At 40.3% G+C, this 20759-nt stretch overlaps 1 protein-coding gene across 1 annotated transcript in view; it reads right to left on the reverse strand.

The window, feature by feature from the left end:
- dph1 (diphthamide biosynthesis 1) overlaps window positions 1-20759 on the reverse strand; it is a 69928-nt gene that overhangs the window by 16406 nt on the left and 32763 nt on the right. The window contains exons 4-9 of the mRNA XM_088427845.1: window positions 16491-16612; window positions 10746-10900; window positions 8326-8447; window positions 3075-3143; window positions 1753-1909; window positions 274-374 (exon numbers count right to left, since the gene is read on the reverse strand). Of these exons, the coding sequence (XP_088283971.1) occupies window positions 274-374; window positions 1753-1909; window positions 3075-3143; window positions 8326-8447; window positions 10746-10900; window positions 16491-16612 (726 nt within the window). The remainder of the gene's footprint in view (window positions 1-273; window positions 375-1752; window positions 1910-3074; window positions 3144-8325; window positions 8448-10745; window positions 10901-16490; window positions 16613-20759) is intronic.

Consider the following 20759-nt stretch of genomic DNA (forward strand, 5'->3'; position numbering starts at 1 on the left):
ATGTGTACCCTGTTTTTAAACTAGTGGTGCAGCATATCATTTTTTTATGAAAAGGATTTTTGAGGTTGACTTGCTCTGTGCTCATTAATTGCTTACAATATTGCAAAACATGAGGGAGCGTCAAAGGCAATTTATGGTCATACTTATTAATGCTGACAGGTAAGGTAGGCAAGAACAACAATTGGCCATCGGTCGTCTTCCTCAAGGCTGTGATCAAACAGTGGCCTACTTTTGGTAGCGTGAAAGTGTATGCGTTTGCATCTCATTACTCACGCGTCGACATCAGGCAGTAGATCCAACTTGCTTGGAAAAATCTCGGACAGGAGAACTCGAGTAAAGCGTTTGCCCAGCGACTGCAGCCTTGATTCCAGGTGCTAGGAGAGAATAGAGCCAAATCAGTAATCCTGCCATCAAAAACATGATTTTCTCCAGGGTTTGCGACACCTGTAGCCATTTGCTTTGCCGCCAAACAACATAGAAACAAGCACAGGTTTCTTTAACAGCTTTGCCAGTTGGACTCATTTTCCTTCACGCATGATGGAGAGAGGTTAAAGGGGAATGTTTGAAAAAGCAGATAAATGCTAGCTCCCCATTTAGCTAGCTAAAACTGAGAAGGCCCAGCTTTGCGTCGTCCAAGGTAAGTGATGTGCTTAGCGACAGCATTTAAGATGGGTGGTTCTTACCAAAAGGTGGAGAGGCCCCACAATCAATTGACTTTCTGATGGGCATGTACTAACATACCAGAAACATGTTGATGTTTTGGAACTACACCTGTGACGATCAGATATTTAGAAATCCCATAAATGTTAGTTTAGTGAGATAACAACATGTGGGTGTTTCTGTGCCTGTCCATGTGAATAACTTTTTATCAGGCCATACTTATAAACGTTATCTGGCACTCCACTTCTTAATCTCTACAGATCAATATGGCAGAGAAGTTCAGCCTTTGTAAATCCCCCCTTTGAATCCTCCTCCTCGTTTATGCTAAAATATAACCTCTCCCTCGCTAGCAGGCAGAAAGACTACCAAGCATATGTCATTGAATGCATACTGATGACATTTATATGTGCCTCACGTAGTAGATTAGCATATGCGTTAAAGCATGTCATAGGTTGGGTTCCGAACGTGGTCATGGAGTATTTCAACCATGAAGGTTCTAGATACTATCAAGTCTCTGCAAAGTTTGACAGTGCTAGCATCGTTTAAAGTAAGGGTATTAGAGCAGAGAGACATGGAAAACATTGCGGGGCAGAAATCCTGCAGATCAGTTGATAATGACTGACCTGTATGGAATCTTCACATATATGATGAATCCACATATGCATGAGCCATATTATATATGTATGAATGGGCTTTTTATATGCAAAGTTTTCATGATCATACATATTTGAGAGGCCATTTAGTGCACCCGGTGCTAATTAAAAAAAAAAAAAATATATATATATATATATATATATATATATATATATATATATATATATATATATATATATATATATGTGTGTGTGTATACCACTATGTGTGTGTGTGTGTGTATATATATATATATATATATATATATATATATATATATATATATGTGTGTGTGTGTGTGTGTACACACGCACACACACCAATAGCCTTTCCAGTGCAAAGATTTCTAGTGCTGTAACCTCATGTTACTAAAAATGTCAAAGCGAAAAATATTACAAGCTATTGCACAGCAAGCCTAAGGACACAAACACTGCTGAGGCAAAACACTCACGCTCTCACCTCCAGTACTTTGGGGTTACCCTGACGCCCCAGCGTGCCCAAAATGAGCCCCCACGTCTGGGCTGAGCGGGCCTTGTCGATGGCCTCTCGCCGCAAGGCACGCATGGCTTCGTGGTCATAGTACTCCCTGGAGAAGACTTTACTGTAGGGGTCGTACCTACAGTACGTGCAGAAAAATGACACACATTCTGTCATTGACACTTGCCATCCAAGTGAATATTGTTCAGGTATCTATACCAAGGAGCGAAATGCAAGACAAGATTAAAAATCCAATCACGAAAACACATCAAGTATGACAGGAGTTGGTGTAAACTCCTGCTACTTCAGAGTATCTAATCTGCTTTTCTTAGATACAGGGCCGTCACTTGAGATTACAATCTTGTTTGTGACAGAGAGCGTTGAGCTGTGCAGCTGTGCATATACCTATAACACAATTTCGCTTTGCATATAAACAGCAAGTCATCAAAACCATATTTTATCGTCGTCAGGCGTTATCTGGACCTGACCACGGAGCAAAATATCACAGTTTTGATTGATCTTGTGTTAGATGTTAACCCCTTCAGTGCCATGGACGAGAATTATTAATAACAGTATTAAATAATACAATTCTCGTGACATATGTTTTTTATGGAGGGTAGCTGACACCCTTGACTAATGCTTATCGAATATAAGCCAATTGAGTACTATAGTGATAACTGTGACCATTGGATGGCAGTGTTTCCATACTTACAACACAGCTATTACCTACATCAATACTAACTGAAGAATGGAAGTCAATCTTTCATATGGCAGCACTCATATTTACGTCGATATAGCACACAATATTCTGTTGGCCTTGAAAGATGGGCGAAAATGCTCAATATACTGGCCCTCTAGAGGTTTTCTTTTCTGGTCACTCTTGGCACTAAAAGAGTTAATTTACCGAATTGTGTGTTACTGTGTTTGATATAATGTGTATTTAGATGATCTTCAATTTGTGAAAAGCCTTTTTGTCATTATCTTTCTATAAGAAATCAAGTACATGCGCAACAACAAGTACTCAGGCTAGTCATGACAGTAATGCTGTGAGAAGGCCAACTTCAAAATAAACTTTATCTTTTCAAATAAAAACAAAAATGACGTCAGACCCATTTTCCATGAAAAAAACGAGATAACGAACGTCAACAAATCCCTGTAAAGACTAAATTGTGACAAAAATTGTGTACGTGAAACTTGTGGTGTGGAACTGTGTTCATACCGGTTGTTGTTATTTATCGTAAGCAACATCGTGGATGCTGTAACTAAAATTAGCAGCTAAAGCAGTTACGTATCATTTAGCATACCTGTAGGCAGGAATATCAGGATTTGCAATCATGATGGACTCCAGGTGAAATCTTCCATCTCCCAAATAGCTAAAAAAAGAAAAACAAAATCTGATTTAAGAAAAGATAGGAAGTCAGGAGAAAACGATTTTTGCAAATGTAAATTCAATAGGCAATTTCAATCTCCTCCTTCCCTGTAGGCCACTTTGTGACAGAAGGCTTAAAAGACCGAGGAGGCCTCGGGCCCAAAGGCTTGAAGCGGAGGATCAGCCCAGATCTGCAGTCCGGGGAACATGACCCCCAACGATCGGCGCATGCTGTTTACAGCGAATGCATGCCCTTTCAATTAACCCTTGGCCTTCTACTGGGGATTCAGCAGACTCCGAGCGTAGGCAGCGTGTACAAACAGAAAGAACACCGAAGCATGGAGGTGCCGGAAAACACCAAGCAAGGCATATCTATTTATATACCGCAATTCTCTCCGGAGAGACTCGGAAGTGCTTCACGCCGCACAACGCAACGGAAATAAATAATATGTAGTAAAAACATCAACAAATGCAAAGCACCTAGAGAAATGTTAATTACACGGGGAACGTGTGTATGTCTGTGTTGCTAACCCAAGCTCTTTTTTTTTTTTTTCCAAAATGCTGAGACAGCTTTCCGTTATTGCCTCCCTGGAGAGAGCGATTGGTCCACTCCATCCATGGATTGACATTTATTAGTCCACTCCACACACTGTCCAGTTCCAAAAGGCAGTGTTTGGAGGAAGCATTCCTGAATTTGTAGGTGTAGCTTTGCAGAGTTCAACAGGATATGGACAAGGATTGAAGACATTCTCGCCCTGAGCCAGGACATAGCCTGAGGTGGCAACTCCCTGAGTTGTGAGTGCCACAGAGGAGACACGCTTGAAAAATGCTCCATGCAGCTTTGTGACTGAGCTATGCTGGCAGGTGTTGTTGAAATCCAGTCATGATGAGCTTGCCAGCGAATCTTGGAAACCAAAATAAAAGGTGTCTTGAAAACAAAAGTGCAGGTTTTCTAGTTTGTTCAATTATTTTCGACTGGTTTCGATATAAATGCAAGTAGTCACAATTCATTCAATAAAAGAGCTTGGAAGGATTTGCTAATACCAGTGCTTCTTATATTTTGCAACCCCCCCAAGAAAGGGAAAACATTTCGCACCCCACACACATAAATTGTAGAATATTGTATGCTATGTCTATGTAAACATGGGTGGTATCATATGAAAGATTGATTTCCATTCCTTACTTAGAATTGCAACTATGTAATATCTGTGTTGAGTGTGTGGCAACACTGCCATCCAGTGGTCAGAGTTATCACTGCACAATTGGCTCAGTATTAGGTCAACACTAGTCATGAGTGTCAGCAACCGTCTAAATATATTTGATAAAAATTGTATTATTTATTATTTTTACTGCTGTTTTGTATATCGTTAAAAAGAAATACAAGTGCTTCATGAAGCTTAATTTCCCCATCATGATTATAAGTCACTGAACAGTGTAAATCCTGATTACATTAAATACATTCTAATGGAAATTAATACTACTTGGGCTCAGGAGGTCTGCAGATTCAGGTCAATTTGTGGAAGCCGGTGTTCAAAGTAAACAAGGAAAGCAGCAGTTCGTTATTATGCTGCACAGTCATCTGAGAAAGATAGTTGAAATGTAATTTGATTTTGAACATTGTTTTCAAAGTTTTTGTTTTAATATACTTGTAAGTATGTTAAGTACATTGCGCTACCTTTTACAAGGTATGAGCTGTATAAATAAAGCTGTCTTGTAGAAGGGCTTGTAGAAGGAAAATCTCGAATATATTCTCCAAATTTATGGACGATTACAACTTGAATTGAGTTTATTCGACTGATATGATAAACCACCATTTATGGAATGACGTTATGAGGCACCTGCGCAAAATGTTCAGACAACTCAAAATTCATAGCTTGTGCAAAAAAAAAAGAAAAAGAAATAGCTAGTTGCATGACAATTTCTTACCTGGTAATAACTGTAAAAACGTCTAAAACACCCATCCAACATCAACACATTTGGCACCTCGATTTCACGTTTTCGGCCATTTTCAACTTGTCCATTTTTAAGATGGTGAAGTAATGCAATTAATTTGATTTATTGCCCAGCCAAATGGCTCTTTGTCGCTATCTTTAATAGTTACATAGACTATCTACCGCAATTGAGTCTTTTCTGTTAAGAATATGATGCTCTAAAGGATAATTGGCCTGGCTTGAAATTGGATTGCTATTGACACAATGACCGTGTTCACATATGTCCAAGAGGGAAAATAAACTGGAGTTCAATTAAATGAAAACTAAAGGGTAGTCATGCTTTGAAAGAGTCCATTCTGTAGTTTTCAATCAAGGTTTTCAGGTCCAAATTGAAAATGATCACATATTAAGAAAGCGGGGCTCCAAGGTCAATGTCCCCTGTCATTACTGTACATTTGGAGGGATTATTAAGAAAACTTCTGAATACGTGGAGCTTCTGGGAAACAACTGTTGGTGCTTCACCATGTAGTCTACTGGCACACCTGTTCCGCTAAGTTTTTGTAGCTTTTGGAGCATGTGTACGTTAAAAGCACACACTAACAGCACTCTGCGCATGTGTTACATCACATAGACGATTGATTGTAAAAAGCACTCAGGCGTTCTCTCTGTTCCACTGCTTCTCTCTGCTTGAAAACATCCAAGGCCTGATTACACTGTGAACAATAAGCCGGTTGCACTTCTGTCGCAGATGTCCTCAATTCTCGTTAGCTTTCGGAGGCTGCTTTGGCTGAAATCTCACTCTCTCGTCGATCACAGCCTCAACATTAATAATGAATTATTCTTATTAAGTGTGCTCTTAGTATAACGTTATTCGCCATTACATTATGCAACAGTCCCATCTTTGCATTCACATCTGCGTGTTGGCCGATTAGCAGCCACAGAATGAGCAAAGGCGGAGGGGAAGTGCTTGAGCTGTGAAGTGAGCAGTTTTACATTTATTATACAGCATACACTAATGAGCGGCTTGACGAAGAATGACAAATGAATAGGGGTTTCAAAATAACACATTGTTGCGATACATTAATTCTAAAGTTTAAAAAAAAATCACACGTATCAAATTAGTAATCTCTTAAATTCATGCTTTCCATATGCTGATTAGATCTGATTTCATGCATTGAGCTAATTGTGCTTGAGTTGTTGGGGATTTGAAGAGCATGAGAATTCTGTTAGTTCATTGAATGGTAAATGTTAAAGGGCCCTGAGTTCAAATCCACCTCGCTTTGGCCTTCCTGTGTAGAGTTTGCATGTTCTCCCCGAGCCGCGCGGGTTCTCTCCGGGCACTCCGGCTTCCTCCCACACTCCCAAAACATGCGTAGCAGCCATATTGGACATACTAAATCGTACTGTGATTAGGTGAGTGAATGATTGTTCGTCTCTGTGCGCCCTGCGATTGGCTGGCAACCAGTTCAGGGTGTCCTCCCTGAAGCCAGCTGGGATAGGCACCAGCATGTCCGTAGTTGGGATTTATTGAACTGTTTTTGGACTGTCTTAAAAATTCTTCCTACAGTATATACACAAATCCAAGCAGTTAAATAGAAAATATCCCCGGTTGAATTATACATTCAATAAGTATTTTTCTCATTAAAGAAATTACACAGCCTTTGAAGGGCTCTACCACGTGTTGTCAGCATTTCCTGGATGTGCAGGTGTGAGGGTGAGCAGAACGAGAGAAAGACAGTGGGAAAGCAGGAGACGGCCGAGCGTAGCAAATCTCAGACAAACCAATCGATTCGCCTTCTCATCACAGCCCTACACACATCAAAGCAAGCGCGCATTGGATTAGAAGGTGAAGAACCCTAACCCTTTCACTTTCTTTTTCCATCACACGCACAAAGACACGCGAGCGAGCACACACGCTCCGACACACCTTTGTAGCTTTCCCCCCGTGGGGCCCGGCTTATGCATATAGAGCCGAGCTTGGTCTTGTCCCGTCAGTATAATCTCATGCACTGGGAGGCTTTAAAAATCACATGGACCAGCAACAGGCAGGTGACGCACCTCGGCGTTATTTCATCTAGGAAATAACCTGTGATCTCAGTGGGCAGCAAACGGTACTCGAGAGCTGAATGCGTACATGCGCGCATTGAACTGCTGCCTACGCAAGGGAAAATGCTTTCTTTTCACCGCTTTCCTTTTCCAACACACTTGGTATTGCTAGGAAAGAACGTGGATGCCTAAGCCTTCAAGGAATGACCCGAGCATTGTTCAAACAACTGCCTTTTACCACCAAGACGAGTAAAGGGCCCTTTCTGTTCTTTGTGGAGTAGGCGACCCCTTTTAGAAATCAAAGCTGTCTTCATCGCCTCCTTAGCACGCAATTATAGACACAAAACTCATTTTGACAAATTTAAAAACTATTACATTTTTAAAAATATATTAAAATAGTTGAATTGGTTGCTTTATTGAAGCCATGAATATTATCCTAAGTTATTTAAAATAAAATAGAAATGAACACAATACACACACACACACACACACATACACATATATACACATATATATATATATACACACATATATATATATATACACACATATATATATATATATATATATATATATATATATATATATATATATATATATATATATATGTGTATGTGTATGCATAAATCTGTGAATACTCTTGAGCACTGGCAGATTAGACTCCACCCACCTTTCACTGTAATGAAAGGCAGACAAGCTATTGGCCAAGGCAGCATTTAAACAAGGCGGGTAAGATAGCTAGTTTTCTAGCAGAGACACCCCTCTCCCAAAAAAGGAAAAAAAAAATGCTTTGGCAAAAGCTCATTAGACACTTTATAAAGACTGAGAGGTGTTTAAATAGTGTGGAAAAAAGAACATTTTTATGCATCTCCTTGTGAGTATAAAAAAAATAATAATGGAGAAGTTGATGTGGGCTGGTTGCAGCCACAAGTGCTCATGTCTGCCTCCATTGACAGTGTGCGGCGTGCTGTTATTTTTAGCTTCGCCTGCTTCTGGCCGCCCATAAAATAAAATAGGCACACAGTCATATCTACTTGTCACAGCTTGCTATGACTGGTGTGATGTCACGCTGATTATTCCTCCCGCAACAAGGCAATAGCGATGGCGGCGGTAATAACGGGAGTGAAGAGGAGGAACACTATCTTTGGTTAACTAGATATATCTGCTGATGGATGGGGTGAAAACAATGTGCTAAAAAAGTTTCCTTACATGATGGCGTTGACGTTGCGGTCCAAGCGGGGAGAGGTGCACCCCAAGATTTCTCCGGGTGACAGAGGTCGACACTGAGGCACCAGCACGTCGTACTCTGGCTTGAGGGCTGCACTCACAGACTGTATAGTACAAGAAAAAACGGAGGAGATTAAATAATAAAAAAAGAAAACAGAAAAAGACAACATATTTTGTTTTGCTAGGCCGCTAAACGCACAGCAATCCGCTCTGAATGATTTGCAACTTTTCATCTGTCACTGTCCTCCCCGGCAAAAGTGTGCACAATAATGTTACCACGGCGATGCGCTCACTATTTCATTAGTGTGCACGTCCTATTAATGCTCTGCTCGTTTTTATTCTATGTCATATTCATCAACCTGCTTTGCTTGCAGACATTTTTCATATCCCTTCGCACACGCCGGCGGGCTTTTATCATTGTTCATCGAAGCCCTTGATTGCCTTGTTTTGTGCACATATCGACTCATGGTTTTGATTTAATCTTTTCACCGTATGTGTTCAATGCCAGGAAGAAAAAAATAATCACTAATAGCAAGAGTCAGATTGAGGCCTGAAACAGGGAAATTGTATGCAAATTATACAGGAGGAACGAATGTCGGGATTAAAATAGGGCAGTGATGCAAAAGACGGAGAAAGAGGTCAAAAAAGATTTCACTGGAGATGTGATCCAAAGTCGGCCTCTCTCGGTCATTAACGACTTCGCTCTTTTCCGCCACAGGACTGCCAGCTTGATTTGAAGCGCCGATGTGTCATGGAAGAAATCGTCTCTTCGACTGCATATTAATTGAGGCAAAGTGAAGAGACGAGAGCGGCGAGAACAAATTAGCTCCAGCGCATGGAGGATGACGGATGAAATGAACGATTAAAATCTCATTTAAGGCATTCAACAGGGAGCGAGGCCGAACTCTGAGCTTCAGCCGCCCATACAGCTGGACCTCGTTGGCAGCCTCCACAGCACGAGCTGGAGGCGAAGTTCATACGGTGTGGCTAAATACAAACACGGGTGCTTTGAAACACATGAAAAAAATGGACCTTCATGGATGGCACGATGTGCTTTAAGTTAAACAGCAATTACTTCTGAAAAGAATGAACGTAGAATGCTGGAACAAAAAAATGAAATCAATTCTTATGCCAGCAAGGAACTGGACGGGCTACAGAGGTCACGCCGGCCTTCAAATCCAAAATAACTTGACGGATTTCTCAAACCTAAACTTGAGCTGGACCTGGGTGCAAAAGAAAGTCCTTTTCCTATAAAATACTATAGAAAAATATGCTGAAATATTTATGTGTGCCGATGAAGCTGAAGACAAATACTTAATGGGATTAATGAAATGAAAAATGTAATAATTGCATCACTGGTTTATGCCTGTGCTTACCAGTTTAGCTTTCACAGATTCATAGAGCAGGAGACTCAATAAAAAGTCTTTGCTTTAGTGAGATTACCATAAAAAGTGCATAATTACAGTGACTATTTTTGGTGGCAAATACTCTTCTACTCCTTTTCCCTCAAGGTGTTCCTGTGATACGGTTGCTCACAAAAAGAATCCGGTCCATTGAAGATTGCGCAACGTATTTCTTTACTATCATCACATAAAGTACTACGTGCAATCATTTGTGTCCAGAGTTTTAAAATGAACTCTGTTGAACCACAATTCAAAAGCATCGTTTGATTTTCTTTGTTTTTCCTTCTTGTTCATTTTTATTACTACTTTGGTCAGATTGTTATTGCCATGATCGCTGTGGGGTTTTCTTCATAAACAGAGGGTTTAGCGCCAACAATTTTGCACCGAGACCACAAAAATCCTGTGTAATGTTTTTCAATGTAAAGAGGTTTAACTCAGGGCCTTAGACAGCAGTAGTATGTTGTATCGAAGCTGGAGATAATCAAGAAATATGAAGAAGGCTAAGCTAGCCTAGGCTAGGCTAGGCTAGGCTACCCGCACTAGCGAATATGGCCATAACAAACTCGTCACATCACTCAAAGGTAAATAAATCCTTTCTATAGTTTTTATTTATGTTTAATTGTATACATGTATATTATATATAAGTAGCACTCGCTATACTATTTTGATACCAATTTGTAATATGCATATACAATTTTGATGTTTTTACCTGGGGTTTTGCACGCATTAGCTAATTGACATAGGTTTGGATTGTCCGCCATACGTCGAATTTGCGTTACGATCCCAACCGCGGATTAATCTCGTAAACCGGGGGCCCACGGTATTTGGGAAATTACTGTACACGATGAGCTGGGTGAATTGAGAAACTGTCTTCAGACACCCCATCCCCAGCACAAAGCCAGTCCACTTGCCAGCGCAGGCATAAAAAACATGAAATGATTCAAATTGTCCCACAACAAAAAGCCGCATGTAACGAACGCCTTGCCAGCCCGCCATCACCTGCAGTGCAGCCACAAACTGAATGGTGCTGACGAGCGCCAGCGACTGTCCGGGAGGAAAGTTGAACTTGATGGTGTCCAGGAAGTGCGCGTTGTCCATCTGGATGTCCACAAACACGTAAAGCATCTTAATTCCGGCGGTGGAGTCGATAGGGACTGCGGAGATCAAAACAAAAGAAACCTGGGTAAATAATTCAAGCGGGCGTGTCAGGTCAGCCTGTGGCGCATGCACTATTGATGGAGCCTCAAACATGAGTGCATGGCACATGTTCATGAGTACATAGGCGCCCTTGTGATGTACCTCACTCTGTGTGCGAAGCCCATGCAAGAGGCTTCATTATTTAGCTAAGGCAGACATACAGTACACATGTGATTACTACTGATGTCATTCATTTCACAGGCCATTTAGAAAGCACCCGTGCCTTGAGGAGCTATGTTAAACCGCTCTTGGATGACTTGAACATTGAACAAAGTAGGCCGGAGCCCAAGAAAATACAAGGAAGAAGTGCATCACCATTAGCGTTGATCATCGCAATTATTCTTGCTTTTGCGCCACGCTGAATTTGCAGATGCCGAGTAAAGAGGCGTTGCTGTTAAGACAAAACCAACGGCCCATTACGTCGCATGTTGTATGAGCTGGTATTTAATGGCCTAGATTAGCATAACACGGCAGGGGGATGAGAGCCAAGCGTGAAAACGGGGAGCGCGGACTAGCAAAAGGGCTGTGAGACGCCGATTGCTACACAAGGACCGAAAGCAGAGTCGGAAGCAAGGACGGTTAAATTCTCAAAGTTGGAAAACAACTGGTAAAAAGTGCGGTGGTTCTAAAATGGGCCAATCTAACTTAATGCTTTTCAGTGCGGTGACAGGAAGAGTTTGTTTTTCTTTTCAAATTAGGAGCAAATGAATTGGAACATGAAGCAACATTTTGCTAAATTGTGTTAGTGACTCCTTTGCAAAACGTTTCATGCCTTTAGTTTGTTACATTTTATACGAATGTAGTTTGCCATTAAATATATAATTTTCTAACGGAGGAGCAAGACATAAAACAGATGACGCTATATGGTCTATTTTCTGGAGTGGCTGAATAAAATCGACATAGAGAGACCACTGCAAATTTTGAAGGGAGGTCAGATAAACAGATCAATTAATTACAGTCATAATGAAATCATTTTTTGGATCACGTTAATCTAATTTTTAATCTCTAAATGCTCTCTGAGTGTTCATGAGAGCCGCGTGAATTCATCGTGCTTCTTGTGCTCGAGTTGTTGGGGGTTGTAAAAACAAAGGTCAGTCACAACCTAAAGTGGACACGGATTGGCCGTCATTGTGTTTAGCAGAACCTGATAGGCTAATCATGGGCAGTGCAAGTTCGGGAGCAGAAGACATGAAAATGGAAGAGCTTGTGACAGTTGTTTTATCATGAGGGGTGGGGCTTGGCTGGATGGAGCTTGAGAAGAATCCACAATCGAGCTTGCAGCTGTCAATTGTTTATGGGCGGTCTCAAAGGGTAAAGAGCAAACAATCGATTTGCGCCCAAGTCAGGATGACAGCCAGCTTATAAGGCGCTACAATTAGAGACGCCGTCAATGAGATGGACAGAACTCAATGACCTCATCACCGCGGTTGATTGGGGATGGAAAACGTGCAGTTAACTTAACGATTGTCTGTGATTAACCGAAGCATCACCTTCCACTTGTCGATTTCTTTTTATTTTCTTTTATAACCACCTCATTGAGACGATCTACAGGTTTAACCGGATTCATTCTATCGATGATACTTCTGGACTTTTTGAGGTTTCTAATCTATGTTAAGATCGTCTCAGAATGTAAGACCAAGAAAGAAATTGGCTACAGGTGGCAATAGGTGCGGTCCTTTCCAAATCTTGCCACCGGAATGCATCAGCTGAGGAAACAATTCGACCCTATCCTATCAAGAATTACACAAGCTCAGCCACTGATTGCTCAGTTTGAAAAATTGCTGGTGTAAGGTTTTCTTCAAAGGTTCTGGGGAAAAAGCACAAAAAAAAAACAAAACATGTAATTGGTCTCAAATTGCAAAGCATTGTGGATGAGTGTAGGTTTGAATTAAATTGAATCGTTGAGCTCCTTAGAAAATTAGACTATCAAAGATGAGTGTGGAAATTGCTCTAACTAGCAGGGAGCCGTGCAGCATTTTTGTTGCTATTATTTTCTTTAGTTTGCAGTGGTCAAACGGATTCTCATTAAGCGGACCGGTTTTCGGCATAGTCGATCGGACAGATGCGGTGCTCTGGGAAAGAGCACTTTGACTCTTACTAATACAGTGGACCCCCGGTTTCGGCATCCAGAGCATACGTTTTTTTTCACGTTAGCAAGTGGAATATGGAGTGTTTTCGTCCCCTTGTTATGGCATTTTTCCCGCCTTATGGCATCAACAACAATTGAAAAATTCAAACTTGGCGCTGACGTGTGTCAGTGCATTGTCACTAAGATGCTGGTCTGCTATTGGTCGGTGTTACGGCGTCACTAAGACGTTGGTCTGCTATTGGTCGGCGTCACTAAAACGCCGATACACTAGACTTGAGCCTGTGTGTTTACGATATTATATTTATTGTGAATATTAGTGCTTAATTTAAACTTGAATTGGTTAGCCATGTGTCCCAAGACTGCTAGTGATGTTAAAAGGAGAAGTAAGAAGATGATTACTATAGAAACGAAGCTGGAGATAATGAAGAAATACGAACAAGGCTAGGCTAGGCTAGGCTACCCTTGCTAGGAATTATGGTCGTAACTAGCTCAAGTCACGTCACAAAATGTCATTTTTCCTTAATATGTTTTTCATTTATGATGTTATTTAATAACATACATGGATATTATATATAAGTACGTAGTACTTACTATACTATTTTGTTACTAATGTTTAACATGTATATCAAATTTTGATGTTTTCACCTTGGGTTTTGCATGCATTAGCTAGTTACCATAGGTTTCTATTGCCAGCCATACGATGATTTTGCATTACGTTTCCAACTCCGTAATCGATTATTGTCGTATGGCGGGGGTCCACTTTATGTGTTTCTTATGTTTGCTAATGCTCATTTACAAAATACATTAAAATTCTGTCATTAATTTTAGGGACACAATCAAGAAAAAAACTCATGTGGGAGCAGAAATTTGGTGTCAGTTTACGTTTTCAGAAAAGAACACATTTATTGGCTGTAATAAAGCTCCCCTTGGAAAGAAATTGTTTTTGATTTGTTTATTTTTAGAATCCGGGTTTCTATCTGGAGGAGCTTTGTGATAACAAAACACAAAAGATGACACGAGCATACAAAGCAGAAACATGAGCGAGAACATGAAAGTGGAAGACAGTTCCTCTATGTGTCACGACAACTTATTTGATCTCGCACAGGTGTCTGACACGATATGCACGTGACGTCCTGAGTGGTGGGAAAGGTCAAAACAGAATGCACATGAACATTCACATCAAAACAAACTGGCTGGGGCTGAGCAATAAATCTAATTATTATTATAATTATCTAATTATTTGTCATCTCAAAGATCAAAGATTTGAAAAATTGCTAAATTTTTAACTCCCGATATTGCAAAGGTGAGAGAATCCTGCACGGGTGGTTTCCAATATGTACTAAGACGTATAGTTACATTTTTAGAATTGAATGAGGTAATATCTTGAAATTAATTTTCCACACACAATGAATATGCTTAAAAACATATTTTTTTCACTTGATATTGACTGAAAATTACATCAAACGTGCTGAAGGCTCAGGTCATAGAGTTTGAACATCACATGACCAATAGGTGAGCTATGATTGGTCGTTGCGCGTGCCTTGTGCACAGGCGACGTCATTTTCAGTCGTTAGCAAGTACAATTATGTATTAAGTTAAATTAATTATGAACAAAATATTAATTGTAGAATAAACAGATTATCCCTTTAACCCAATTTATGCACAAGCTATGAATATTAAGGTTATGTTAAGACTGATTTTAAACCTTTAATTTGGGCACAGTGGAAGTTTAAGGAAATTTAACTTTATGTAAGAATTCAAGCAATGGCTGTTAGACACTTTCGGCCATTTTTCCTTTCCTCCATTTTTGGCCATATCACCCAACGCTGGCTTTAGTCAAATTAAAGAGAAAAAAATGTTTCTATCAGTTTCACAATTGACCCTTTTCCATAAACGAGGCAGTCCCATCGTCGATGTTAACATACAGCTGCATCAGTAACACATCATCTGACAAGTGGAGGGCATTAAAATTCCGCTGAGTATTTCTGGTATTTGGAAGCGGCGGCAATATAGCAGAATGATCGATTTAGGCTTCCTGGCTTGTTGTGTAAAAAACGGCGAGCCTGGCAGAGGGTGAAGGTCCAAGAGAAGGTGGAGGACACCACTAATGCATGTTCCTCATTGATTCGCTGGGTCAATGCCATGTCTAGGCTCCAAAAGGTCTGCTGTGCCTGCTGTACTAGATGGAGAGGCAGATATCCTAGTACCAGTGGACGTTCTTGTTGATCAATATTTCTATGTCTGCACTCTGCCTTCTTGAAGGCCATGCCATTTGTAGGAAAATGACGGGCATAGCAATGGTTTGTTTTTGTCTGCGGAACTGATGTCTGATTTAATGAGATATGTTGTACCTGCTCGAAATGTGCAATATTTTGGATCGTTTTTTTTTTTTTTTTTTAACTCCCTTGTAAATGAACATAAAAGAGAGCGTTAAATTTCATGACTACATTTGTAGAGGCGCCTCTAGGAGTATTTGATGTAATAACTCCAAAGCTAAATCATGCAACATCATCTGTTTTATTTTGGGCTCATCTGCTGGAAAATTGTATCACTAATGACAGTTTGCATCAATATAAAACTTGACAAAATAAAGAGCTATCCAATATTTTGCAAATGAGTCACTAAGGTTCAACACTAATTACCAAAGTTGATTCATGTTCCAATTAATTTGATCTTGATTTGAAAAGAATAAAGAGTGTTATGTTCCTGTCCAGGCATGGGCCGATATCAGTAATGGCAATATATCACAAATTTGGAAGTCACGGTTATTTAAAACCATCCAAATCTGACAAAAGTGGTAAGAATTTTTTTCCCCTCCTGCCTTAGTGGGCAATTTGCAGCCTGTAGCAGGACCCTCCTCTTGATGTGACTCATACTCTTTGGCTGCCGCAGCCAATCATGTTCGCGTCCTGGTTTGCCGTTTTGAGTTCCACTCTAATTTAAGTACTGCAGCAAACTTCCTTGGCTAAAGTGGCTAACATGCTTATGCTGCTTGTACGGATATCGCTCGAGGTAGGATGCGAGCAGTCTATCGAGCTCAAGTGTGGGTCAAAAAAACGAACCCTTGTTGACATGAAATGACAGGTTCCACATTTTGTACTATTAATTATTAGTAGTTGAATGATTGATTTGAAATAAACTACTATCACTTGACAGTAGTTAATTTCAAATGAATAATTTTGCAAAATATTGTGCATTTATATTTCTTTTATATTATTGTGTATGGTAAATGTTTGATATTGAAACAAATGTATTATATTTTCGTTTAAAAATAAAACTATACAATCTAGAAAAATGGGTATTTACAAAAGTTTTTTTACAGCTGTAATTTCAATACGGTGATAGCGCGACGCCGTGATATTTTTGCTCAAGGTTATCATACCGTCAGAATCTGATATCGTCTCATGCCTATTCTGGTCACAGCATTACTTACACGGACAACAAAAAAAGAGACTCACCGAGACAACTGTGGCCATAGTGCACCATGAAGTCGGCTCCCAAGGCTCGGGCGGTGAAGTCATCCAGGCAGCACGCCCCGTACGTTACGTCCCCCATCACAATGGTATCCGCTTCCGTGAACCTGCCGCGAAAACACACGTGAGCGTTAATTAGTGCAGCCCTGCAGAACCTACGTACCCCCCGCTTGCCGGCCAACCGTCGCCGGAATCGATTCTCGCTGCATGTGATAAGCGGGGAGTTGAATAAGATCAATTGCCATTCGCTTACGAGTGGACAGAAATGACCAAATAGTATGTGACATCAATCAATGACTGAGTCACAGCATATCAGGAGCATTTTTCTAGCGGACCGTGGCATGTGCGAGACAAGCTGTCGGTTGGTTAAATTCTACAAGTCCACTACATCAAGAAAGGCTTTTGGGTTAGTGTTGCAATGGCATTCATTAGCATTCCACTCATCCATTCTAATTCCAATCAATAAAGTGCTTCCTCACATTAATGCTTCACGGCTGTATTAAATCTAGTCTTGCGCTATTCAATGCACATGCATCTAAATGAGCTACACGCATAATAATGGACAGAATAATCGATAAGTCGATTAATTGATCATTAGCTAGTCTGTGGGATTCTTGCTCAATCCTGCCTTGAGGCAAATGGCGATGGGAGGCAATAAGAAAAACACTGCAAATAAAAGTCGCTGTTGAGTCGGTCAAAACCGTGAAGGTTTGTTTTTTACATTATCTTATAAAGAAGTTTGAAAATGATGCTCATCCATAATGCTTTAATTTGGAGAAACTAGCAATTCATTTCTAAAATTTTAACTTTACCATGTCCTACGACTGATACTTGGAGCTGATATTAATGTTCAGTAAGAGGAAAAGTATTGATGTCAATACGATGAGCACAATTCTTAACTTTGATGAAATGTCTTTAAATGTTGTAAAAATTTTCTTGAGCAGAGAAAATGTTAACAAATAAATTTCCACCCCGAAAAAAACGAAAGCTGGCGAATGTTCCCTGGGTTAGCGGACTCTCTTATAGTTAAATGAATATTTAATTAGCTTCCCAATGTTTACACAGTTTTAAAGTAATCAGCCATTGGATTTTTTTTTTTTTTTTAATGTCAGATGTCAATAATTGTCAAGATGCTAGATAATCGGCCCAGCCAAAGAACAGTCAAAACGTGCAATTATTTTCACTGTTTATAGTCAATAATTCCAATACTATATTTTATTTTTTCACCCACATGTAGGTCTTCATATAACATTTTAAATGCCGTGAAGATAAGCAGTCAGGACGTGTGGGTGGACGGATGGATGCCCCATTTTATGATGGCACCAATTTGACCATAGAACAGAATTTTCTCTCCTTGTTTCCATTATTTAGTTTCTATGGTAACATTTTTTAACTATCCCAACCCAATTGTATCCAATCTACAGCAACAAAGTAGCCACACTGTTTTTATGAGCAACAGAGGAATCTCAGCATACGGAAGGAATAGATGAATTGTACTCTCTCTTGCCATTTTACAATGCAGTTAAGTCTCCGACACTAAAAAAAACAAGACGTAAGGCGAGTACATGTAAGCAATTTACTTTGTAATGGGCTCTTAGCGAATACATTTATTGCAAGAATCAACAAAACATGTTGCAGTAAATGCGAACGCTGAACGCTATCACATTCAGCAGGGCGGTAAATGATCCAGAATGGATGCTTTACAGTTTGTGCAAACCATTTGTGTCATGTCTTTTGGTAAACAAGACAAAATAATATGTGATTATAAAGCATCTATGGACCTGGATCTTTTGAGAAGAAACACTCCTTCCCACTATAGAAAAACAACAACATCCTTTCATTCTTCTTTCCCGACAAATGAAATGCTACGCCAGACGGTAAAGGTTAAGTAAAATGAATAAAGTCTGAGATGAAGCAGTAGGGGAGCCGGAGCAAGCCTGAGGCCTTGTTAGGTAGGTAGATGAGGGGGTGGCTGTAAATACAGGTGCCGCTAGTTGTCTGGAATTTGTGGCTTTATTCTGACAGATTTAGGTAAAACAGAGCGGTAGAAACGAGATGAGACAAGGCGGCTTAGGGAATGAAGGCAAGCGATAAACAGACCTTGCTGCACACTGAACAATCTGTAGATATCGGCGGACTGTTGATAACAAGCCTCCCACTGCCCAATCTTTCACACTCTGCACCACTCGGTGTTTATCCCCAGTTCTACTCCTCACAAGGGGCTTCAGTCAAAGTTTCTATTTAGCGTTCCCTCCCTCACTCTCTCTGATGTAATCTGCTTGAAGGCTCTCGGGGCTCCTCCTCATCATCCCAGAATTTTTGCTGCCTTTTTCCAGTGTCTCTTTCTCCCCCTAATGCTTGGTCTCAAGTCAAGGGCGGTCGCGACCGAGCTCCGCAATACACACACGGAGCGACTCGTCTGGAGAATAAATATTTGCTTTCAAAATGGAAATCGCTTACCCTCTCGATTGTCAAGGTTTTGTCTGTGTTGTGTATATCAAGCCTAGCGCGGAGGATAATTATGATCGCCAAACATTCTCAATGGCCGCCATCTATAGTTCTGACATCTGACTGTTGGCATAGGCAAGAGGCATGCGAAAAGCACTCAAAGTAGTTGACTATCTGCTAAAAAAATGGATAGTTCCGCCACAAAAATGCCTAAAAATAGTATGTATATACTCTTATCACACATAAATAAGTTTTAAAGAGGGTCTTTGCAGTTTAAAACTGTTAATATAAATATGATCAGGACAACATAAGTAAAATATAGTTGCACTCTCACTGGGCAGTTTGATGGTTTTATATGGTTTAAAACAAAGTCAAGTTTCAATAAATGCTACCACCATCTTTTTTTGAGGGGACATCCACAAACAATATGGTTGGCTGCTTGCAGAGTTGAGTCAACGAGCCGCCTCTTTGAGGATAATTAAAATCCAATCCCTGTTTTGTTTTTCCGCATGGCACACAAGCAGGAGACAGAGGACGGGATCAACAGTGAAGGGACATGGTACTTGGCGAAGAATTTTAAAACAGAAGAACGCTCAGATGTGTTTGTTTATTCTTAACATTGTGCATGTTTCTTAATGCACCAAAATATATAATATAAGATGCTTAACTTTTTAGATAATTTCGCAAACTGATGCCCGCCGACATCCGATGTTAGCGAGTGTTAGCGAAGGTAGCGACTATTTGAACATCATCCCTGTTCATCCAAGGTCACAAACGTCTGCCAAACCTTTGCCAGAGAGTTACCAGAACGATGCTCAAAGGTTTGATCATGTTGAAAATTTCCTTACGGCAAAAGCAGTAGAGGCAAAAGTCTGCTGACCGCCTGGCGAATGTGACAAAATCAAAACGGCCGCTATCTTGGCTGACACTCACCAAAATTCGCCCCTCAGAAGCAAATTTCCGCTCAATTCCCTTCTCATTTTGAAAGATCAAATTTTATATTTTCATATATCATGTTTTTATCTGTGCTTGTTTGGGAGGAGCAGAACATTTGTGAAATAGACTATAAAATCTAGATATTTTTATGTTTTACATTTGATATTTACATTTTTATTTCCAGTCCGATTGAATATGAATGGTAATATACCCACACTGGTAATATTACTCTCTCTACAATGACTACCATAGGTATTTGTGGAAATAGAGTTTGTACTCTATTCATGAATAAAATGCAGACCTAATCCACTGCAGAGGATGCAGAACAATGTACAATGAGGTATGGAGCGTTGTATCTAATCAGCCATCTATCTGCCAGCTATACCGTTCTCACGTTATCTCAGCTGGCGCTGTCTATCTCGTCATTACCATAGCCGGCGTACTGAACTGTCATGGTAATAAACGCTACAAATTCGATTAAGAGGCCGATACGAGACACGTGATGCCACTCGGACATGGCAGGGTAATTACTGAGCCGGGCTCTGTCCCGCTTCCCAATGGGACAGAGGCGAGGAGATGGAGCGAAAGACTGCGAGAGAGCGAATGGAAAGAGCATCGGTGTTAATCAAATCCCCTTCCATAATACGTCTCACGCAGGAAATACGGCACGGCAGTTTTTAAACGTATAAGGAACAAATTTGATAAAAACGTCATAATCTTCTCCTTATCGCCAATGTCAAACGCTTTCGAGTTTTATGTATGGTTTCACCCATTTCCGAGCCAACTGAAATGTCATTAAGATCTAATTAAGATGTCAGAGAAGCTTGTGAACTGCATAACAGCTCTTACTAATTAGGTCTTCAGTGTAAG

The sequence above is a fragment of the Hippichthys cyanospilos genome, chromosome 11, assembly GCF_059441005.1.
Source record: "Hippichthys cyanospilos isolate Australia breed blue-spotted pipefish chromosome 11, RoL_Hcya_1.0, whole genome shotgun sequence".
NCBI lineage: Eukaryota > Metazoa > Chordata > Actinopteri > Syngnathiformes > Syngnathidae > Hippichthys > Hippichthys cyanospilos.